The sequence below is a fragment of the Paroedura picta genome, chromosome 17, assembly GCF_049243985.1.
Source record: "Paroedura picta isolate Pp20150507F chromosome 17, Ppicta_v3.0, whole genome shotgun sequence".
In the NCBI taxonomy this organism is placed as follows: Eukaryota; Metazoa; Chordata; class Lepidosauria; order Squamata; family Gekkonidae; genus Paroedura; species Paroedura picta.
In genome coordinates this window covers 18,620,439-18,643,613 of record NC_135385.1, presented here as the reverse complement: position 1 = coordinate 18,643,613, position 23,175 = coordinate 18,620,439, and the positions used below count along the sequence as shown (strand labels likewise).

The 23,175-nt window shown below is 53.4% G+C and overlaps 3 protein-coding genes across 6 annotated transcripts; 1 reads left to right on the top strand and 2 right to left on the bottom strand.

Annotated features, from left to right (window-relative positions):
• Window positions 1–2,691: 2,691 nt before the first annotated feature.
• MRPS34 (mitochondrial ribosomal protein S34) lies at window positions 2,692–5,866 on the bottom strand. The gene is made up of 4 exons (XM_077316728.1): window positions 5,707–5,866; window positions 4,240–4,565; window positions 3,805–3,847; window positions 2,692–3,327 (listed from the first exon to the last, which is right to left on the bottom strand). Exons 2-4 carry the CDS (start codon window positions 4,555–4,557, stop codon window positions 3,026–3,028), a joined length of 663 nt encoding a protein of 220 aa, XP_077172843.1. The 5' UTR covers window positions 4,558–4,565; window positions 5,707–5,866; the 3' UTR covers window positions 2,692–3,025.
• A 39-nt stretch (window positions 5,867–5,905) lies between these two features.
• EME2 (essential meiotic structure-specific endonuclease subunit 2) lies at window positions 5,906–14,976 on the top strand. Of its 3 annotated transcripts, none has more exons than XM_077316718.1 (10): window positions 5,906–6,033; window positions 6,937–7,770; window positions 8,370–8,497; window positions 9,641–9,736; window positions 10,549–10,673; window positions 11,637–11,751; window positions 12,126–12,241; window positions 12,985–13,174; window positions 13,941–14,346; window positions 14,838–14,976. In XM_077316718.1, the coding sequence occupies exons 2-9, from the start codon at window positions 7,299–7,301 to the stop codon at window positions 14,109–14,111; spliced, it is 1,413 nt and encodes a 470-aa protein (XP_077172833.1). In that variant the 5' UTR covers window positions 5,906–6,033; window positions 6,937–7,298; the 3' UTR covers window positions 14,112–14,346; window positions 14,838–14,976. The 3 variants fall into 3 exon arrangements, with proteins under 3 accessions (XP_077172833.1, XP_077172836.1, XP_077172834.1); XM_077316719.1 differs by having other exon boundaries at window positions 5,955–6,042; XM_077316721.1 differs by lacking the exon at window positions 9,641–9,736.
• Window positions 14,787–23,141, bottom strand: SPSB3 (splA/ryanodine receptor domain and SOCS box containing 3). Of its 2 annotated transcripts, none has more exons than XM_077316723.1 (7): window positions 23,014–23,141; window positions 20,389–20,537; window positions 19,238–19,415; window positions 18,613–18,800; window positions 17,234–17,336; window positions 16,823–16,948; window positions 14,787–15,582 (listed from the first exon to the last, which is right to left on the bottom strand). In XM_077316723.1, exons 2-7 carry the CDS (start codon window positions 20,515–20,517, stop codon window positions 15,233–15,235), a joined length of 1,074 nt encoding a protein of 357 aa, XP_077172838.1. In that variant the 5' UTR covers window positions 20,518–20,537; window positions 23,014–23,141; the 3' UTR covers window positions 14,787–15,232. The 2 variants fall into 2 exon arrangements, with proteins under 2 accessions (XP_077172838.1, XP_077172837.1); XM_077316722.1 differs by lacking the exon at window positions 23,014–23,141 and adding an exon at window positions 22,185–22,963.
• Window positions 23,142–23,175: the final 34 nt, after the last annotated feature.

Sequence of the window (23,175 nt, the reverse complement as noted above, 5' to 3'; positions counted from 1 at the left end):
CTGGACCCTCTTTCCCGGGGACCCTCTTTTCAAGTGCCCTTTTGAAAATCCACCTCCCCCTTTTTAACCCTGGCCCTCTTCCCCCCTCCAATAAGCCCTGCACTTGTACCTCTCTTTCTACCTGAGATCAGGGATTTGGAAGGGATCTCCAGGGATCTGCAGGAACTTGCAACTGCATGGCCACCCAACAACGGTGACTCCAGTTTCATGTCCCAGTCTCCCCCCCCCCCCCCGCTAAAAATCTTCCAGACCTGTGAGATATGGAAGTCGGGATCCAGAAACCAGGGAAAAGGGAAGTTACCTTTTGACCCTAGTAATGACTTGAAAAAGAGTTGGTTCTTATATGTTGCTTTTCTCTACCTAAAGGAGTCTCAAAGTGGCTTACAATCTCCTTCCCTTTTTTCTGCCCACAACAGACACCCTGTGAGGGAGGGGAGGCTGAGAGACCCCTGATATTACTACCCGGCCAGAACAGCTCTATCAGGGCTGTGACTAGCCCAAGGTCACTCAGCCCAGCTGGCTGCATGTGGAGGAGCGGGAAACAAGCTCAGCTTGCCGGGTTAGAAGTTGGCACTCCTAATCACTACACCAGCTGAGTGAGAAAGGCTTACCAAATTACCAGACGGGCTTGTAGCACCTTAAGACCAATATATTTCTTCATGGCATAAGCTGTTGATAGCTCCATCAGAGTCATTAAGTAGTAATAAGTTGACACATAGATTTATATCAAGAAAAGCAAATTATAGCTATTCATCTCTGAGTGTAATTCTACCAAGGGAGCTGCTAGAAGGAAAGATAGAATTGCTTTTAGGATGCCTCAGTCCCATTGGAAGAAGCTGAAAAAGTTTTAAAATACTCGTAGAGTTAGAATGTCAGATGGGAGTCCTGAATGCTTGTGATTATGTTTTTTAAGTTCTGTAGCAGTACTTAGGATAGGAAACATCACTCAGAGGGCAGAACATTTATTTTGTATGCATACTGCGCTCGTTGGATAATGCACTTTCACACCGGAATACCCAGCTGTAAAAGCCCATTGAAAGTGCAGAATGAGTAGAGAGCTGATTCAGGGTCCAGCAAAATGGCTTAGGTAGAAGAGGCTGAAGTTGGTTTCCAGTTCCTTATGAATTTAACCAAAAAACATTGGGGAGAGTTTTAAAGGTCTGAACCCCAGTTCTTGTGCCAGCTGCTCCCAAGAGAAGTGCTCCAGGACAATTGCATAGGCAGATCCTGGGCCTAGCCGCACTCCCAAACAGCTAGATTTGGGACCAGGAAACCCTATAGGTCTTCCTGAGTCAAAACCAAATGGCCAGTATTGCAATGCCCTATGGCATGGGTGGCCAAACTGTACCTCTCCAGAGGTCCATGGATCACAATTCCCATGAGCCCCTGCCAAAAACATTGCAGAAGAGTGGAAAGTACAGAAAACGTTAGGGGACATAACCGACGCCTCTAGTTATGCATAACGTGGACAAAGTGGACAGACCCCTCGCCAATAATATTCGAAGTCAGAAACGTACAATCAAATTGACGGGCCAAAGTTTCAGGATGGAGAGAGGCAGTACTCTTTCACTCAGCCAGTTATTAAATCCCAGAATTGCCAGTGAGCTCAGGGATGGCCATGAGCTTTTGAAAGGTGGGGTCTGTTGGATTCATGGAGAAGCTGTCCCCCAAGGGTTACTAGCCCTGGAGACAAGGGAATCTCCATTATCCAACAAGAGCAAGCCTGCTGAATAGCTCTGTCAGGAGGTAAGAGCTGCCTTCAGCCGTCCTACCTTTCCCTTTCCAAAAGATCAGCCGTTTCTACCTATTTATTATTTATTTATTTGTTATATTTCTATACCCGCCCTCCCCGGAGGCTCAGGGCGGTTTACATTAAACTTACAAACAATACATGGAACCGTCCAAGGACTGCACCTAGCTTTGTGAAGTGCAGGAAAGAAAAGATCAGAGCATAGAAACCTTATAGGCATACCCTATAAGCTTTGTGAAGTGCAGGAAAGAAAAGATCAGAGCATAGAAACCTTATAGGCATACCCTATAAGCTTTGTGAAGTGCAGGAAAGAAAAGATCAGAGCATAGAAACCTTATAGGCATACCCTATAAGCTTTGTGAAGTGCAGGAAAGAAAAGATCAGAGCATAGAAACCTTACAGGCATACCCTATAAGCTTTGTGAAGTGCAGGAAAGAAAAGATCAGAGCATAGAAACCTTACAGGCATTCCATCCTATTCCTGCATCCTGACTTGGAGACTTTGGGTGGAAAGCCAGCATAAAAATGTTGCAAAGAAATAAATTTCACGCTGATCCTGACGTTTCCCCAGTTTGCAGTTACGCATGTAGAAAAGTGCAGGGTTTGTGCTATCACCGGGGGCGACTCTGCTAAGGAAACTGTCTTACACATAGCGCAGTTATCAAAACAGGATCCCAGCATGCTTAATGGATATGGAAATTATAGAATCATAGAGTCAGAAGGGACCTCCAGGGTCATCTACTCCAACCCCCTGCAGAATGCAGGAAATTCACAACTACCTGCTCACCAACAGGGACCCCCCCAGTTCCATGCCCAGAGAATGCCCTCCCCGAAACCAGAATCCCGAGCCAGTCTGGCCTGGGGGAAATTTGCCTCCCAACCCCAAAGTGGCGATTGGCATTTCCCTGGGCATGCAAGAAAGGGCCATAAGAGCCAAGCGTGAACATTTGAGACTTTTTATTACATTTGAAAATTATACCTGACCCTCCTCCTCAATCCAAACCAGAGAGAATTAATCTTGAATTTTGCAGCAGCTACGAAAACCGCTTTAGTCTAGCCCTGCCAGCTGGTCAGGGAGCCAACTGCACGAACATCATGGGGTCTTATTTCTAGGAATGAACCTGGGTGTCAAAAGCATGCTGCCTGATCGAGTCACACTGACTGATACCAGGATCCCACGCCTTAAGCAAAATGAGTCAACATTCTATTAACAGCTGCTTTTCTCCGTGTGATTTTCCTAGAAAAATGAACATCAATAGAAAGAATCTGGATGGCTTCAGACTGGCGTTCCTTCCGTTTGCTTCTGGGAAACTTGCTCCGCTCGGAGGGCAGAATTCTTATTTCGGTTGACGAGAAACAGCTTCAAGTCGATCATGGGCTCTTCCGTACTCGGACTCCCTTCCTTCTGTCGCTTTGTGAGGATCATGGCCCGCAGCAAGGGGGGGTATGGGACATACCGTACACGTTCTCGGGACACTGGCGTGAAGTTCTTAAAGGTCTCCTCCTCATGCTTAGGAATCATGCGCCAGTCATGATACATGACCTTGGGGATTTCTCTCACTTCGTTGATTGCCCAGCCTGCAGAGAGAAAGACAAAATGAAGAAAAAGGAAAGCTACAAAACACATTGTACACCCTAAAGCTTGGGAGACCGTTTAGCATCCTTGCCGTTTTGCACGTGGGCGGTGATCTGAGCACCCTCAGATTCTCACAACAAACTTGGCTTAAGAGGAAGCAGAACTGAGCTAGTTGTTAGTAACCGTTCTGTGCATTCCAGTAGTAGCTGAGAGGTACTGCGGTTCTTTCCGCCAAAATTCACCTGCCAATGGAGATTTGGGTACCGGGCCTAAAATGCGGCTTCTTATGCTAAAAATAAAAAAATATTTCTAGCCCTTACAACATGCTTGAAAGTCAATGCACAGTACTAGGTGAAAACTCTTAACACTGTCCCCAAGCCCTGCTGGTCAAAAAACTGATGGTGCCCTGGCTCTAGTGTGGTTAAAATTTCTCCAGGAATGCCTGTGCAGGGAAAAGCAGGGGTTGTTGGCTTCCTTACCTCTGAATGTCTGATATCCCCAGGCTTGTCCATGATCCATATTCTGTAAAAGAGCACATCAACAATGCTGGCTAGAAGTTTCAGCTGTCCTCTGCTGACTTGGTGACGAGACCAGGGGAAAGAGCGGGCCAAACGTCACAGCGAGAGAAGCAAGTTAATGCAGCCTCAAAACACACTTCCTTCCCATTTGGTCAAGTCCACGGGACGGCCTCCTTCCATGTCAACCCACCCACCTTTCCCCAAATAGCCAATGATGGGCTTGGAGGGGAGGGGCCCCGGGTAGCTCTGCTTCCCGACCCTATTCTGCACGATCACGCCACTTCTGGGGTTTCTCGAAGCCCGAAGAAGGTTTCGGGGGGTTCTCAACGGTAAAAAAGTCGAGAAAGCCTGCGCTAGCCCATCCCTCCTCATCGCCTGCCTGCAAACCGCACTCACCTCGGCTGTATAATCCACTTTCACCTTGGTGATGACCCAATAACACGGCTCCTCAAATGCCCACACCCAGGACTTGCGTGTCACCATGCGCCCAATGCCAAAATGATGCAGCCTGCTGAGCAGGGAAAAGAGCCGGTTTTCTTTCCTCACGTCCTCCCAAGCCAGCACAGGCAGACGCTTGCCTGTGAAGGGACGGGTCATGGTTTCGTAGTCCACGGCAAAGCGCTGGGAGTCGCGTGGTCGGTTTTTCCGGGCCCGGTACTCCCGGACCTTCCTGGCCATCTCCGCAATGGGACGGTGAAGCTTTTTGCGAACCATGGCTGCCTCTGGAATGACGACAGGGGACAGGAGGCTGGGGATTATTTAGCTTCACTTATAGCAGGGATAGTCCAACTGCGGCCCTCCAGATGTCCATGGACTACAATTCCCAGGAGCCCCTGCCAGCGAATGCTGGCAGGGGCTCCTGGGAATTGTAGTCCATGGACATCTGGAGGGCCGCAGTTTGACTACCCCTGACTTATAGCATTCCCCCTTCTCCCCAATGGAGGCCTGGAGCAGCTTTCATGATTCTCCCCTCCTGCATTTGATTTTTTTTTTATGCCCACCTTTCTCACAGCAGATCACAAAAGTAAAAAAGTAGTAAGCCTACAGTAGAGGCATCCAACGAGCCAAAGGAGTAGTGAAGAGTGAATGCAGTGACAGGGCAAACAGCAATCTGGTGAGGTAGGTTAAGCTAAGCGTGCACAACTCTCTCAAGTTCTCCCCATGAGGGTCCACAGATGTTCAGTGTTCATCTCCCTCTTGCTTCCCAAGCAACAGAGTGACCACTGGCAACAGAGGCGCACTCCTAAACAGAACTGCACCTTTTAAAGCCCTCTGATTTCAGAAGGGCTTAAAACACATTAAGGCTGCTTGACCCATATCCCATAGTCTTAAGGCTGCTCAAACCATATCCCATAGTTTTGAGACTGCTCTATCCATATCCCGCAGTTTTGAGACTGCTCGACCTATATCCCATAGTTTTTAGGCTGCTCGACCTATACCCCATAGTTTTTAGGCTGCTCAACCTATATCCCATAGTTTTACGATTGCTCAACCCATACCCCACAGTTCTGAGGCTGCAGAACCATACCCCATAGTCTTAAGGCTGCTTAACCCATATCCCATAGTTTTAAGATTGCTTAACCCAGGGGTAGTCAAACTGCGGCCCTCCAGATGTCCATGGACTACAATTCCCAGGAGCCCCCTGCCAGCATTCGCTGGCAGGGGCTCCTGGGAATTGTAGTCCATGGACATCTGGAGGGCCGCAGTTTGACTACCCCTGGCTTAACCCATACCCCATAGTCTTAAGGTTGCTTAGCCCACATCCCATAGCTTGGAGACTGCTCAGCCCATATCCCATAGTTCTGAGGCTGCAGAACCATATCCTGTGGCACCTTCTGTCCTACTCAAGGAAGCAGTCCTTACCAAAGAGCCTCCTTGGCCACGAGTACGGGCGACCCCAGACAAAGCAGCGGCTCTGCCCCCCAAATCACCCCCAAATTCTCCCCTCCGAAGGTGCCCCGGCAGCCCTCGCTGACTCCAGCAGCTTGAACAAGGCTGGTCCGTCCCCCTGTCGCGTCCGGGGGGCAACACTTCCGCCCCTTCCCATGGCTGGCACGCGCAGCCGCTCCTCTTCCGGGCCGAGGAAGCCCCGGGCGGGCCGCTTATAAGGGAGCACCCGCCTCCTCCGCCCAAGAGGCCAGGCAGAGCAGCGCGATGTAAACTTCCGGTCCCCCGTGATTGACAGCTGGGGTGAGTGGGGTCATTTCTACGCTTTGGGCATTCACTTGGGAGGGGGGTCCTGGTGGTCTTCTGCGTGGGGAGGGGGGTTAGGGCGAAAAATCAAGGCCGGGGGAGCGTCTCTCCGAAGAATCTCAGTCATTTTTGCTGGTTGGATGGGGCAGGAGGCGCCGGGGGGTGCAGAATTCCCTCCCTATCATGGCAGCGGTTGGTTTGGGGAATGCATGGGGAGAAGGGGGGGTCTGTTAGACCTAAAAAGACCCCCCTCCCCCAAAAAAATGCATTCCCAAAAGGGGCGTCCAGAGCAGCAGTCTGCTCCCAGGGCTCCGAAGGGGCTTCTCATTTTGCAAATAAAGGGTGTGTGGGGAGCTTATTTATTTATTTAATTTATATACCGCCCTCCCCGGAGGCTCAGCTTGTGTTCACGGCTTGCCGTGGTCTATGTTGCCTCAGAAGATGATGATTTTTGGCGTGTGCCTATGGTGTTTCTAATGGCCCACGCGCATTCCCCCTCCCTCCTAGTGCTTATGGCAGCCCTGCAGTGTCGGCTGGCCTCATTGTCCCTCAGTTTGACGGGTGGGGTGCCGATAGAACCCAGCCGCTGTCTGCTGAGTCTTTGCCACGGGTGAGATTTGAATTGGGGGCCTCTCTCTGTGAGAGGGGCAGCGAGGTGGGCGAAATCTTCTGCCTCTCTGCTCCCCACTCTGGCTATGTGAATTGGGGTTCAGATAGAAGGGGCAGGGTTTGTTTTAGAAAGGGGTGTTCCTGAGATGGAGACCTTTCTGTGGAAACGAGATAGAAGAGAGCCTAAGTCTTGTTGTGTATTATTCTCCCCCCCCCCAGCCCTCGCCAGATATTTCCCCATTTCTGTGAACAAAGGCCTGGTAGACAAATATTTGCTTCTCTCTCTTCCAGGTGTGAGATTGACATACATCAAAGGAGCTGTAGACCAAGATGGAACCAGCTCCACCATTTCTGGTCTGGCCGTTTCCCTGTCCTCTTCAGTGCCCAAGGAACCCAGGCCCCGGTCTTTAACTGACTCATGTCAGGGTCCTAAATTGTGCTCGGATCTGCTGCCTGCTTTGAGAAAGAGGGAGCTGGCTGCAGGAGGTGAATGGACAGAGTAACAGAGGTACAAAGGTGTGGATGCTGATTCTTTTCTTTTTGATTCTTTTCTTTTGCTTTTTGGAAAACAAGGCGTGTGGTGCTTTGAACAGAATTAGGGATTCCTTCATCCTTAAGCAGCTTTCTGAACAGACCATGTAGCAGAGTCAGCCATGGGGGAAGATGCCAAAGCCGATCCCCTGGAGAAAAACAGCCACGTGGTCAAAAGAGCCGTCACTTGGGAGATCTCAGAATCTGAAGCAGACAGCGATGTGGACTCATGGAAAACCACGGGTGCTGGCAGTGGTCATCTGCCGTCTGCCAGTTGGGATTGTGCTGGGAAGGAAAAGCCAGTGAGGGTGGGCAGCTCAAGCGAGGGGCCGTCTCTGGGCTCCGCGTCACAAGAAGCCCCTTCCGCTCGGAGCCCCAAGACAAGGAGGAAAAAGAGATCTCCGGAGGAAATGGAAGCCAGCCGGGCGAAGCTGGAAGCGAGGAAACTCGAGAGAGAACTCAAGAAAGAGGAGAGGCTGAGAAGGCAGCAGCAGAGCGCACTTGAAAAGCAGAAGAAGAAAGAAGCAGCCAACGCAATGAAACTTCTGCGGCCTGATCAGTGTATGAAGCGGCTGACTGTGTGTGTGGACCCAGGTACGACCCAGGTCTGAGGCTCAGCTGATCTGTATTGGGCTGTTCCATTTCCTTGCCACGTCCTTTCTGAATACCCCGACGAGGACCCAAAGGGGCTCACAACAATCTCCCCTTCTCTGTTTTACCTTCACAACAAACCCTGCGAGGGAGGGTAGACTGGGAGTATATTGCTTCCGTGGCGCAGAAGGGATCTGAACCTGGGTCGCCCAGTCCCTCTGTTCACTGTACCACTCTGGCTCCTCAGGTGGAATGGAAGTTGTGTTGTGAGGGTGACAAGGAACTTGGGTGGCTTTTCTTTAGAGCAGCTGAAGAGGTCCTTCCCGGAGGAGATGAACTGGGGGCAAGGGGGGGAATTAGGATCCACACCCTCCACTGCTTAACCGTCTCACAGAATCGGACAGTCCTGATACAGGCTGGGGGCAGCGGCAGAGACAGGGGCATCCAATACAGAGATGGGAGAGCCCAGCTTGGGCCGGGGCTGCATTGCCATGTGTCTCGTACGTCCTTGATAAAACGAGCAGGGCATTGAGGCTGCGTAGCCAGGGCTGGTGGTTGTGCGGCTGAGACGTGCTCTGAATTGGCTTTTGCTCTCCTGCTAGGTCTTCTGAAGGATCCGGGGTCAGATGTCTTGCTGGAGGCCTTGGGGTCCTTGGACTGTCAGTCCTGCCTCGAACCCCAGGCACATCCTTGCAGCATAACCTGGAGGAGAAATCTTCCCAGCAATGCTGTGAGTATTTGGATATTTGATTTATTTACTTATTATTTATTTATTTCCCGCCTCTCGCGACTTTTGTCGCCTCGAGGCGGCTCTCAATTAAAACCATAAACAATTACCCCGTAAAACCCCCCATTAAAACCGTAACGATACCTATAGGAACCCACAAGGTGGCGGAAAAAAATGACCCCAATACATTCTGCTAATTCCAGCAAACAGCTGGAATAACAGTTGTTATTACAATACAGCAGGGGTAGTCAAACTGCGGCCCTCCAGATGTCCATGGACTACAATTCCCAGGAGCCCCTGCCAGCATTCGCTGGCAGGGGCTCCTGGGAATTGTAGTCCATGGACATCTGGAGGGCCGCAGTTTGACTACCCCTGCAATACAGGGATGCTCAGTGACAGTGGGTCCCCTGATATGTATCTTTGCTTGTTAACTTAACAAGGGGTGTCCAGGACTGATGTGGTCCCAACCATATTCTGCATGATCGGGCCAATTCTGGGGCCTCAGGAATGTTTCAAGTGTTTCCCGATGGTCAAAAAGTCAAGAAAGACTGCCTTAAAAACTAACAATCTGGAGAGGTGGGTGGCAAATCCCCTAAGCTCCTCCCTTGCTGCACATCTTGTTAGCTTTTAAAGGGCTCCTGGACGCCTGTGTTTTTTTGGCAACGCAAAATGGCGTTCCTAAACGGTTGACGATGCTTTGTAAGTTTGACATTCCCCCAGTCTCCTATCAGGCCGACATAGCAGGGCGATCTGAAGTGATGGAGGTAACACCGACCAGCGAAGAATAATTTTATATCAAAAATAAAACAGGCAGTTAGCAGCAGGCGGGAAGGTGCGTCTGGATTTGTAACTTAAGAAATTCAGCGGCTGAGCAAAGAACAAGTATTTATCATTTCCTTCGTACGAATTAAATCAGCTGTCCAGGAAATAATAGTTATACAGACTGTCCTTGAAACAACTTCAGAAAATCTCTGGGATTTTTCTTCTCTGTTTGAGAGGCTGCAGCCTTTCCCTCCCCCCCCCCCTGCAGCTCTTGCAAGCGGTTTAAATGGCAAAGCAGTTGTTGATTTGACTAAGATTCGCAGGCCTGATCTTGTCCCAAATTCTGGAGAAACCAGAGGTCACCAGCTGTCTTTGCCTCGACAGGATGAGCCCCCGGACCAGCAGGTGGAAGAAGAAAGGGAGGTCTTGCTGTTGCTGGAGCCCGGGGAGTTCCTCAAACGCCTCTTCTCTCTCCTGCAGGTGGCCGGCAACAATCTCTGCGGCTTGTGGGGCTGGTTGACTTCTTGAGCTCCCGGGATGGAGTTTGCTCACTTCCTGCTCACTTCCTGCATTGGCTTTTCTGCAAAGGAGCCTCAGCTAATCTCAGCTAATCTGTGAACTGCAGAGGCATTCTGGGGAACATCGCTGGCCAAACTGTGGCCTCTCCAGATGTCCATGGACTACGATTCCCATGAGCCATAGACATCTGGAGGGGCTGCAGTCTGGCCACCCACCTCCCCTGGAATCCCACCTCCCCTGGAGGACCTGATGTAGCATGACATGTCTCCGGATGCTCCCTTATAGCTCTGTCTGCAGGACAGGCTTGAATCTCTAGGGTCCCCATTGGGCAGTGGTGGGCGTCTGGGAAACGGTTCTCAGAAATGGTATGTCCGGGAGCCCTTTCCCTGGCTTATGGCTCAATCTCCATGAGCAATAGGATTCTGTCTTTCTCCACTTGCTGCACTGAGGACACACAGGGCCCCTTCCCAACCCCATCTCGTCTCCCAGGGAAGCCCCAGGTTGGGGCCCTGCTTCAGAGGTCTTATCTCATTCCTGTTTAGGAAGGCAGCGCTAGGGAGAATTAGGCGGACGCGAGCGGCATCCGGAGGCGGGTGGGGCCCAAAGCCGCGAGGCTGGAGGTGAGCAGGGAAAGGGAGCCGGAACGCGGGACTCGAGCGTCGGACGGCAGGGAAGGGGCAGGGCGGCAAGATACGAGAACGCCCATCGGCCTGCGAACGCCGACCCGTGCACGGCCGGCGGGCGAGGAGTTTAACCGTGGCTGTTCGTTTCAGAGCACCGGCGTTGCAGGCCGGTGGAGCGCACCGGATCTGAGCCATTTGTTGCCCTCCAGCGGCCCAGGAGACCGTCCTGCAAAGGTGTTCACCGTGGTGGTCGTTGGCCTGGAGGCCTTCCAGTGGTGCGTCTGTCAGGAGGGATGCTGGAGACGGGAAGAGGGGGTGAGGCTCATGTGCTGAGCACCTACGAAACACGCCCTCCCCTGGGTGTCTTGAGAGCATGGTGTGCGGGCCAGAACAATCAGTGTATACGTCACCTACTAGCTTGGTTACAGAAGGCTCAGGGCGTTCTAGCATTTTCCTTCTTCGGTGGTGCAATGATTAATCAAACCCATACAACGAAGGCTTCCGATAGGTAGAATAAACATCGGCCATGTACTGTCAACAATTATATCCCTAGGTTTCTCATCTTGTGTATCATAAAAATCTTCCCTTGATCAGTCAATAGCACACATTTCCAATTCATTCGGAGGTTAGGAGGTTTCTTAATGTTTACATCTAAATGTTAGATCTTCGGGAAGTCACGTATCTGCATATGAACTATAATTATTAATTATTATTAGTAGTAGTATTATTTTTGGTTTTGATTTTTAGGCTGCCGCTCCTAGCCAGCTGGCTCGCGGGAGCTAAACGGTGTACATAAAAATGACAGCATCAAATCAGTAAAATATTTAGCTAAAAAAATACCCTCCCACTCCTCTCAAACCTTCCGCCAAATAAGGCAAACACGAAAGCGTGTCTCCTCCCAAAACAGACGCCCTGTGAGGGAGGTGAGGCTGAGAGAGCTCTGAGAGAACTGCGACCGGCCCAAGGTCACCCAGCTGGCTGCACGGGAGGGAGCGAGGAATCAAACCCGTTTCTTCAAACTCGAGGCTACCGTGCTCAGCTACGACACCCCTAAAAACACTGTCATCATAAACATTAAAATCACCGATTCATTTCCAGCTAGTTTAAAAGAAATGATTGCTTATTATTGTTCTTAAATATTGTTAATAACAAAAGCAGCTTACAAAGAACGTTCTTTTTCTTTAATACTCTCAAGAGCCTGAAAAGGGGTAATTGTTCCTGTCGTGTGACCTGCTTAGGTACTGTCGGCAGCATGGAGAAACCCTGGACCGTGGGCCAGAGGAGCAGAGCGGAAACAGGGAAAGATCCCTGCCTGGCCCTGAATTGTACATGACGCAGCGCCAAACGGAGGAGGTGAGGGCGCCTGGCTGGTGCGTACTGGCGTGGTGAGAGGGTTAGGTGGGGATTTGGAAGGCCTGGGTTCAAATCACACCTTGTGTTGGATAACCATCGCCCCCCCCCTGCCCTTGGGGGTTGTTGTGGCTCACTTGTGCTTTCATACAATGAAGCAAAGAGGGCTAGAAAATTGGGCACCTTCCTCGGACCAGCACTGGCCAAGCGGAAAAGAATGGTCTCTTCGCCCCAAGCCGGCCAGGGCCTTCCCCAGAATGGTCAGAGCTGTGTCTGGACCCAGAAGTAAAACAGAGAGAGGAAGCAGGCAAGCGGTGGGCTCTTCTCTGCAGAAGGGTCCCTGTGGCTCATCCCCCCCCCCCCTTTCCTTTCTGCAGGCTCAGGTACTATTGCAACTCTGGGGGAACGCTGGCGTTTTGTTTCTGGAGACGTGGCTGGATCTCGCCCAGCACGTTTTGGCGATGACCAAAGCGATAGCCCAGCGCCCTTACAAGTGAGTTTCCTGCATGGCGTCGGCCCAGAGGGGCTGCTCAGCAGCTCTGCTGGGGGGGGTGTACTTATTGTGGTTGTTGTGTATTCTGGACGACGGTGCTTGGAGCCTAGACCAGCCTGATCTTGTTAGAGCTTAGAAGCCAAGCAGGATCGGCCTGGCTTTCTTGTCCACGACCGGGAGCTGCTCCCCCCTCCTCAACTGCAGGGCAGGGACTTACACGCCTTGGCCCCGTTTCCAAACTGGCAGTCATGCATTGATTGGGTGCAGGGTGCCCAGGGTGCTCGTGCCTGCTCTTTGGGGCATGATGTGTTGTCTGCGGAGGGCCGGACAGGGCACGGCCCTTGTTCTCCCTCTCCCTAATCAAACCCAGGGGTGGTCATGACCTGGCCGGCGTTCTTAAGAGCGTGGCCCGCAAACTTCGGGTCTCCCTGGAAAGAAATTGTCCCTGCTGTCTCCAGCCTTTAGGTCACTCCAGGGGCCTCTTAGAATCCTAGAGTTGGAAGGGGCCTCCTGGGTCATCTAGTCCAACCCCCTGCACTAGGCAGGGGCAGGTGCTTTGAATGGGAGCACATCCTTTGGCGTAGGGTGTGGCCAAGTATACCACGGCGAGCCAGTGGGGCAGACGGGTTTCCCCGTGCACCTCTCTGGGGCGCTACCTGACCCTTCTCTTTGGCAAGGAGGTTCACTCCTGTGTGCTCAGGCATGACTGAGGGTTACATGTACCGTTCTTCCCCGCCCCCCAGGAAATACTTGGGAGCCCAACCCTTCTCCTTCTGCTCCGCCGGCAAGTGGGCCAGCGGTGTCCGAGTCTGCGAGGACGGGGCGGGCCTGCGCGAAGCCTGGTGCCGGCAGATCCAGCAGTTCAGCAGGGCGAGCCCCGCTGTGGCCGAAGCAGTGGCCAGGGCGTATCCATCGCCCCGTCTCCTGCTGCAGGTGAGCTGCCTTGGACCTCTCGCTGCTTCTGGTGAGACCGAGGTTCCAGCACGTGGGAGACGCTTGAGCCAGGAGCTTCCCTGTCTGCCCAACCGGCACAGCTCTCTCAGAGCTCTCTCAGCCTCACCGACCTTGTAGGGTGTCTTTTGTGGGGAGAGGAAGGGAAGGCGATTGGAAGCCACTTGGAGACTCCTGTGGTTAGGGAAAAGTGGTGTGTGGGAAAAACGACCTTTGGTTACTCACCTAGACGGGTCCTTCACACACACGAGGTCTCTTCTTCTTTTAATGGTTGTTGCGATGGAAGGAAAGGGGCAAAGTAGGGTGCACTTCCTGGCGGGGAAACTCCCTGAGAATAGGGCTCCCTGAACGTGACCTGGGGTCACAGCTGCCACAGGTAGGGGAACTAAGACAAAGCAACCCAGGTAAGCAGTTGCAAAAAGACAGGGAAACTCTGGTCTGGAAGGGCAACTGATTGGAGGGTGTTGATTTGCTGTATACCGCGGCAAGCAAGTGGAAAACAACCTGGGTATGGAAATTTGGGATGTTCTCCAGGAGCACCATACTTGGGGACAAAAGAAATGAGGACAGATGGATAACTAGCCTGGCAAAGCTCAGAGGCCTTGGCCCTAAGAAATAAAACGACAGATGCATTTGTACCAGGCCTTGGTTGCAAGTTTGCTAATGAAGATGGCCGTGCTCAGGTGCAAGCAGCAGGCCGAGAACAATCGGGGGGCGTTCCCACTAATGTGACTCTCTTTCTCCGAAGGCCTACGAGGGGCTCTGCTCGGAGATGGACAGACAGCTGCTCCTGAGCGACGTCCGGGTCGAGCCCGAGGAAGGTGGGAAGGAGCGCCGGGTCGGCCCCGACCTGTCCCGCAGGATCTACCTCTTCCTAGCCTCAACCAATCCGGAGCTCGTCCTGGACTGGAGTGCTTAGAGGCCCCCCCAGTGCACCACCGGAGGGCCCTCTCTCCTCCTCCGCTCCCCTACCCCCCCGCTGGTTCGATCCCATCTGCTGCTGCTGCTTGAGCTGCCAAGGATAGCCGACCCGGAGCAATAAACTACTGCACTGACAATAAACTACTGCACTAACTGACTTCTTTGCTTTCCCTTCTTGACCTCCCGCAGTAGAATCAGTTGCCCTGCAGCTGCTTCTCACCCCTGGCTTGAAGGTGAGGGCACCTTGTGGGGGGGGGGGACGACAGAAGGGAGGGGGAGGCTGTGAAAGTCCCCCAGGGGCGTGGCCTGGAAAGTCGCACGGGGATGGGGTGGCAGGAAGTTCCTGTCGGCTTCTTTGGTCCCCATTCCTCCTCCAAGCCCCAGGCTATGCTTCTCCCTGCGTTACCTTGATGGGAAGTGAACGGCACCGCCCCCTTGTTGAGCATGAAGTCCTAGCCGGGAGGGAAGACATGCAGCCTGAGCGCAGAAGATGCTGGAGGAGTAACCTCCTCCCAGCCCACGATGCAGGGAGTCCAGTCAACATAATGTGGCGCACACAAGCCCGACGTGCGCTTTGCGGTGTGCTCAGAGGTGCTCTTAGTGAAGACCAGCCCTCAAAGGAGACCTGTAAGCCCCGCCTTGGGCCGTAAAGCAAAGGAGATCCAAACGGGGCGGGTGGCCCACAGCCAGTGGGTTTAATTCTCTCTCTCTCTCTCTCGCACAGCTCAACAGGAGCAAAACTGCAGGGACAGGCATGCAAAAGCCAAATTTACAAAGCCGCCAAGCTTGGCCGGGACAGTTTAGCGCATCGACGGCATTCCGATGGGTTGGTGGCAGAACACTGGAACTATGTACACAAAGGCGAGCCTCCCTCCCTCCCTCTCACGCCCAGAGTCCAATGCGGCCCTCCTCCAGTCCCAAACGGAGGCGCTGGTTACAGGCGGCAAACCGAGAGACGGGGCTGCAGGGGATGGCTTGGTCCTCCCGAGCAGAGGTCTGGGAGTCTGGGAAGGGCAAAGCACGGGAGCGCTGTCCTTGCCGGAGAGACGCAAGCGTGGGCCACCCGGACGAGAGCCCCCGCAGTCAACGTGTCCGGTGCCTCTTTCGAGAAAGCGCCAGTTATGTCCGCCTGCACCGTTTGCGCCGGCAGTCCTCGGCCTCCGGGCCGCACGAGCTGTCCGAGTCGCTGCCGGAGGAGGGGGCCGAGGAGGGGGAGACGGCGGGGCCGCAGTTCATGTTCAGCACCCAGCCCAGTTTGTTGTGCAGGACCTGCTTCAGTCCCGGGGGGAGGGGCAGGGCCGCCAGGGTGTCCGCGTCGTCCGGAAGCAGCTGGCGGAGGCGGGCGCAGCAGAGGTACTGCAGGGAGGTGTGGCTGGTGCAGGAGCGGATGACTTTCATGCTGCTCTTGGCCGCCGTGGAGCACACCATGGGGTAGAACCGCTTGTTCCGCAGCTTGATGGCCGCCACCCCTGCGGGAAAGCCAATGAGAAGGCGTTATGACACAGGTATAGAGCCTCTTGTGGCGCAGAGTGGTAAGGCAGCCGCCTGAAAGCTTTGCCCATGAGGTTGGGAGTTCGATCCCAGCAGCCGGCTCAAGGTTGACTCAGCCTTCCATCCTTCCGAGGTTGGTAAAATGAGTACCCAGCTTGCTTGCTGGGGGGTAAACGGTCATGACTGGGGAAGGCACTGGCAAACCACCCCGTATTGAGTCTGCCATGAAAACGCTAGAGGGCGTCACCCCAAGGGTCAGACATGACTCGGTGCTTGCACAGGGGATACCTTTACCTTTATGACACAGGTAGGTAAAGACGGGGGTGGCCCTAAGACAGACGGCCCTAAGGCAGGCCCTAAGACAGACGGGGGTGGCCCTAAGACTGCCGTTACGTATCTCGGACGGCCTGTCCGATCCTCAACAAACGGACTCTGATTTGATTAAGCATAACTTCTGTTTTCCCTCCCCCCCCTCCCCAACTATTTGAAATTAGGGGCGCTGAACAAAACGCCATCATGGGGAGGGGTAAACACCTGAGCTCTACACCTGTAAGATGTTAACACCAGGTTTGCCTCCAAAACATAACTTGGAGCGTACCCCCCTCGACCGGAAGGGGTCGTGTTTCACTCCTTAATTCCCTCGTTTGGTAGGGTCGCGAGCTGTACGCTGTGCTCACCTTTCTTCAGAAGTTGCGAATCTATTCACGTTTTCTGCTCCCCTAGGAGAATCTGCCCCTCAGCCTTTTTGGCCTTGCTATCTGGGCTGTATCATCCTGCATGTGGGTGCGCCGTAATGACTGGGAGGGGAGCGGCAGGTGATTGTGGGGCTTTCGACTAAAGGGACAGGTGGTTCTCCCCTTCAAGAGGCTAACCCATCTTAGAGTGGCACACCCTCCAGCTAGAAAGATGGTCTTCCTCTTGCCCAGCCACAAGGCCCAGCATGTGCCAGAGGCACCCTGATGGTCATAAGGGTATCTCGGCCTCCCTTAGTATAGCAAGCTGAATCACAAAGCTGCCGTGAATCACAAATCTATACTCTATGGTTGGTAGGTTTATGAGTGTCATCCCACGCATGGGGAAGGACCTCCTGGCAGAATGCACTGCAGACACACAGTACCCTCCCCCAGGTGTCCCTCAAACCATCTCAAAGCTACAGCTTTATCCACTGGCAGAATATTCGTCGAGCTGCCCCAGAGCCAGATCCTGGCCTCTACTTACCAATGCACTTCCTGTTTTTGTAAAAGGTCAGAGTCCCGTGCCAGGTGTCCAGGTGCACGCCGATGATGGAGCCTTGGCCAAACCGTGTGGAGAAGTTCACTCGGTCGCCCTTGTGGTGGAGGAGCCCTGCAAGGAAAACGCCGCCCACAAATCAAACCAAATCTTGCAATCTGCGCCAGGAAAGGGAGGGATACACGATTTAGAGGTTAAAGGTCTTTGGCCGCAACAAAAAGGACCGATCGATTCCCTTTAGAGCCGTGTCCTCCGCAGGGGCTGGATCTGCGAGGGTTTGCTCAACTAAGCTCAACTAAGGGCACAGATGTCCTTCCGCTCCAGGACTGTCCCCCCCCCAGCCGTCGCTGGGGGACCTGGATCCCCCCCCTCCAGCCGGGATTGTTCTCCCTCGTTTACCTGTGTAGGAGAGCCCCCAGCTGTCTTCGTCTTTGCCCAGCAAGCTACAAAAGGTGTGCCGGTACTTGTCCAAGTTCACCTCTGAAGTCCCTATGCCCACCATCTGAGGATGACAAGAGCCACCTGTCAGGCGTCTAAATAAACGCTCAGAGCCAACCACCCCCAGCCCAGAGCAGGGCTGCCAAGCCAGGCCCCCTCCCAAAGGTTTTTGCTCCCGACGCCGATTATTTTCTAAGCTGCGGCAGACTCAGAGACCCGGAAAACCTTTACTGGCATTCACAAACACAATCCAAGGAAACCAAACAGATGAAGCAATATTCCATTCCCGCTCTTGCAAACCTAAGCTATTTATTTGGAGCGTGCATCTAGGGGGATCGGCTACCCGGGCAAATTTAGTGGGACCCTTTTCTGAAAGCATCGAGTTGATGACGAGGGATCGAGAATTGGCTTTGGAATTTAAATCCCTCAAACATGACTGGATTAAAGCTCTTTGGGGAGAGAAGGCTGGACACGCCGAAATAAAACGTGGTTGTGCGTCCGGGACTTTACAGCCACGTAGACAAAGACTTTGAGGGTGGGAATGTGAGTCATGTTCTTACAAGCTGAGCTGAGGTGAGTTATGTATAAGGCCAGTTCATAGGGCGAATCTTTCACAGAGCTTCCAACAGCGCATGCTGGTACAAGAGAAAGCCTGCAGATCGTCTTGTGTTGGTTCCTTGAGCAGGATTCTCGTTCGGCTTACAGGGGGATGCTCTCCCTCCCAGTCTGCATCCCTCACACTGCTCACCCACGGTCTGAATTACACCAACTCGGCAAGGGAACTTCTACCCCCGAGGTCGGGATCTGGGGCATCTCACTGGGCCACCCAAGAACCCGCGTGGCCCTCATCAGTTTCCACTAAGAAAATCACTAGGAAGTTTCAAAACAGAGACTCCCTTTGGGAAGGGGGCTTAACGGATGCTTTGAACAGCTCTTTTTCTCAGGACATGTGGCCCACGCAGGGATCCCCCCGAGCTGAAATCGGGAGGCCAGCCAAAGTCAGCGCTGAGCATCCGTAGAAGTCTTCCGTTTACCTCGCCCAGCAATTTATTTACTCTTCCCTACTAACCTGGCAGCCTTCCCCAGAGCATCTGAGAATGCACAGAGGGCACCCGACTCACGACTGGGCAGCACGCACATACCATGACTGAGCGTGAGGGAGGTTGTCACATGCCCCCCCCCAACAGCGACATGCTCCCTGTCGCAAAAAGCCCCCAGCGCTGGAGGTAGTACTCAAAAACAGAAAGCCAGCCCCTATGCTTGACTCCAAGCCCTGTGGATCCCTGTTCAAAAAGGTGAATAAAACCCAGCAGACCGCCTTTCCGGCCACTCGGACCCACCATGTCTGTGCCGTAGACGGGTGACGTCATCTTTATCTCCCAGAAATGCTGCCCGTCTGCCAGCTCCTTGTTCCCGCGGATGGCGGCCGTGCCGCAGCTGTAGTCCATGTGGAAGTTCACCTTGCGGTTGTCGCAGGACAACAGGGTGGCGGTCGATTTGTGCCCGTCGTCCCACACCCAGTCGAAATCTGGAGGGGAAGAGGACACAGCGTGCAAGCAGAAGAAGGGAGGGAGTGGTGAGAGTCATGTCACTGAAGCTGTGCCTCCACATACATACATACATACATACATACATACATACATTCATTCGCTCATTCATTCATTCGCTCATTCATTCACTCATTCATTCGCTCATTCATTCGCTCATTCATTCGCTCATTCATTCATTCGCTCACTCATTCATTCATTCGCTCGCTCGCTCGCTCGCTCGCTCGTTCGTTCGTTCGTTCGTTCATTCATTCATTCATTCATTCATTCATTCATTCATTCATTCATTCATTCATTCATTCATTCATTCTCTCTCACAAACACACACTCACTCTTCCCCGACCACCAGATTAGGAGAGCTCATCTCAAGGGGGGAAAAAACCCATCAAGGCCAGAAATTCAGACCCCCCCTCCTCACATTCGTCTTCTTCGCCGCACTGGCAGTCTTTGATCCGGTGGACGGCGTGGAGGTTCGAGCAGTACGGCGCTTCGTTCTGGTTCCCACAGTCGCAGTACGACTCGCCGGTCACAGGGATGGCGGTGGGGATGGACAGCGAGAGAGACGGGAACTCGGGCTCCGAATCGGAGTCACTGTGCTGCCGGGGAAGAGGACAGAGCAATGAGGACGGGGCGCCTGCATCCTGAGCGGGGCCTCATGGGCAGGCAGAGCTATTGGGAAAGGGTTCACTTCACCACTCAGTGCTTTCAGAGCTGCCACACAGGGCTCCAATTTATTATTAGTACTAAATTGAGAACCATGTGAGCAAACAGAGTTCACGACACACACGCCCACTAAGGCCGGCCAGACCACCGGAAGAGCATGAGGCTCCTTCTCTCCCGAGGACCGATCCTTACGAAGGCCTATTGACCTTTCAAAACAAAACCCGAGAAGCTGAGAGGCACCTCTGGGAGCTGTCATCTCAAAGCCCCCTTTCAGGTTGCTCTTTACCATCGTGCCGAAAGGCACTGAATATCTACGCTGAACCGGGAAGGGGAGGAAAAGACACAAGGCCTTATTTCATCCATGTCTTTGGCGTGCCTCAATTGCAGGAGGAAATCAGCCCCTGGGCAGAAGCACAACCAGCGTGACTTGAAGGCTGGCACAAAACACCAGGGGGGAAAAGCCGATTGGTACCAAGCTGAGCATCGTGCTGGATCCAGGAGGCCTAGACAAAACCCAGCCTGCCACCCAAGGAAGAAGAAGAAAATGAAGAGTTGGTTCTTATATGCCGCTTTTCCCTACCCGAAGGAGGCTCAAAGCCTTCCCTTTCCTCTCCCCACAACAGACACCCTGTGGGGTGGGTGAGGCTGAGAGAGCCCTGACATCACTGCTCGGTCAGAACCGTTTTATCAGTGCTGTGGCAAGCCCAAGGTCACCCAGCTGGATGCACGTGGGGGAGTGCAGAATCGAACCTGGCATGCCAGATTAGAAGTCCACACTCCTAACCACGACACCAAACTGGCTCTCCACCACGCGGGGCAAAAGACGCCTCATCAGCAAACTCCGTTCCTCAACAGGCTGACAAGAGCTACTGGGGTCGCTTTCACTGCAAACCGCGGTCTTCTTACCTGCCCGTCAGAATCGTAAGCCCAGCCGCGGGCGCCGGACGCCAGCGCCGCCACCCGCGGATCCGCATCTCGGCGCGCGCCGCTGAGGACGTAATGCCAGGTTATGATGCTGCGCGCCCGGCGTGCCATGGTGTCTTTGGAGAAATAATCTGCAAGAAAGGGAAGGCGGACAAACCGCGGTTAGCAGGCACCCGTTACGGCTCTCTAAACCACGGTTAGATCTCTGAGCAGTGTCACGCTTTGAAATTAAATCCTTGAATCCAAGGTCAGCAGGATGAAATTGCCTAGTCCGATCTTGCTGCCATGCAATCACTGAGGGGAAACACCCGTAAGATAGCCTTAACGCTAAGCTGGGTTCCATTTCAAGACAGGTGCAGTGGTTGCCTATGTAGCTAACCCTTTCCCCTGTAGAATTTCGTGGGTGTATGTTTCGGCTTGTGCGTGAATTTCAAATGCATCCCAATATTGCTCCCAAACAAATTTCCATGAGTGAACTGCTTTAGGATGCTTAGGGCTGATCCTGCATTGAGCAGGGGGTTGAACTAGATGGCCTGTGTAGCCCCTTCCAATTCTATGATTCTGTGATTCTATGATCCTGCGTTGCAGGGGGTTGGACTAGATGGCCTGTATGGCCCCTTCCAACTCTATGATTCTATGATTCTATGATCCTGCGTTGAGCAGGGGGTTGGACTAGATGGCCTGTATGGCCCCTTCCAACTCTATGATTCTATGATCCTGCGTTGAGCAGGGGGTTGGACTGGATGGCCCGTATGGTCCCTTCCAACTCTATGATTCTATGATTCTATGATTGTCATCTTTCTTTAAGAAGGGTTTCTCCCCGGGAACGGACCCCGTAAAAATACTGCTCTATCCAGAATTCCCCACAATTCCCTTTGAGGGATCCAATTTTGGGAACCGCCCCAGCAGCAAATCAGTAAGTTGCTTGCCTACTCCGAGGAGCCCCTTAGGTTCCTTGTCAACTGAGGAAGGCCAATGCCCAGGAACAAAATGGACGTAAGCAAACAGGACACAAAGGATGCCCCGCTGAAGCCGCATGCGAAATATGAAGGGGGCTGCATAACTATTCAATGTCCCATCCCCTCTGTACCATTTTGTTATTTATTTCTTTATAATTGGACTTCTATGACCGTCGCTCTCAGGGAACTGGCTCGAGGCGGATTACAGTGTCACAATATAAACCCATAACATAACAGCATTAATAGCCCCCATTAAAACAATCTTCTAAAACTCATTCACAATTGATGGCAAAATATAATTTGGGGGAAAAATGCATCCCACACGGGCCCACGGAATGGTCCAAGACGGGCAGATGAAAAAGTTGGGCTGGTGTCACAGGGAGATTTGAGGCCAGTCTAGTACCGGCTCCGGCTCTGAAGGGATTGGGGAGCCCAAATTTAAACCCCCAGGACCAACTCCTGGCCTCAGACAAATGCTTGGTGGAAGAGCTCCGTTTTGCAGGCCCTGCAGAACTCAGAGAGCTCCAACAGGGCCCGCAGCTCTTCTGGGAGCTCATTCCACCAGGTAGGGCCCAGGAACGAAAAGGTCCTTTTGTGACATATCTACGACACGCCACTGGTTCAAGATGTCCCTCACGCCACCCGGGTGACGCCACCCCAGCGTGACATCACCTGCCTCCTGAGCAACACACCCTCCTGTGGAAGACGACAAACCAACTGGCCAACCACGGGCAAGAAGGGGCAGGGATCCCACTGCTCCCCAGCTCCTCGAAACAGGACGTGAAGTCAGGATCACGTGCAACTCCTCCGGCGCCTTACCCGTCAATGCCACATGCTTCGGCTGCAAGTTTCCAAGGGACGAAAACATATCATCATGTTATCTAATGATCTCTGCTCCCTGACAGAGGGTGTTGTCATGTCCCATGACAAAACTTCTTCCTGCTCTAGGATGCCTTGCTTCATTGGTTTGGGATGGGAAGAGCACCTGGCACAACAGCCAGGCTACTGAACCGGACTTTTATGTCTCTGGGGAAAGGGTGTGCGGTCCAGTGTGCAGAGTTCAGGCTAGAACAGTGATTCTCCCCTGGTGGCTTGAACCGGTTGCAAAAGGGGGAAAATATTCTCTGGGACCAGAACCACAAAACCCCACCTGAACCCAGACCTTAAAAGGTTGCGTGTCTGCATGCCAGGTTGGTGGAGTGGTCAAGAGAGGCGGATTCTAATCCTCCACATGCAGCCCGCTGGGTGACCTTGGGTTGGTCACAGTCCTTGATAGAGCTGTCCTCGCAAAGCAGTTCTGTCAGGGCTCTCTCAGCCTCCCCGCCCTCACAGGGGAGAGGACAGGGAAGGGGGTTGTAAGCCGCTTTGAGACTCCTTCGGGGAGAGAAAAGCGGCGTATAAAACCGAACTCTTCTTCCTGGGGGGGGGGCTGAGGTCTGGAGGTAGGCTACAATGGGGAGGGGGGTTTTCTCCAGGTCCTGCCTGGAGGCTGGCACCCGACCCCCTTTCCCTTCCGAGGGGGCCGGAATTGGGCCTCCCCCCCATAGCCGGGCGCAAGAGACGGGCATGTCCCTCCGCGGCCACCGTCGCCTCGCCTGCCCGACCTTCTCCCCGGCCGAGGCCGCTCCGCCGCCAGCCGCGCACCCACCTCGTCCGCTCCCCTCTGTCGGCCGGACGGACGGACTGCCAGTCTGCCTGCGTCACCGCGACGGCCGTTGGGCGCTCGCGCGGCCTCCCATTGGGCGCCCCCGGAGGAGCGTCGCCTCATTGGCTGAGGCAGGCAGGGGGCGGGCTGCGGGGAGGAGGGGAG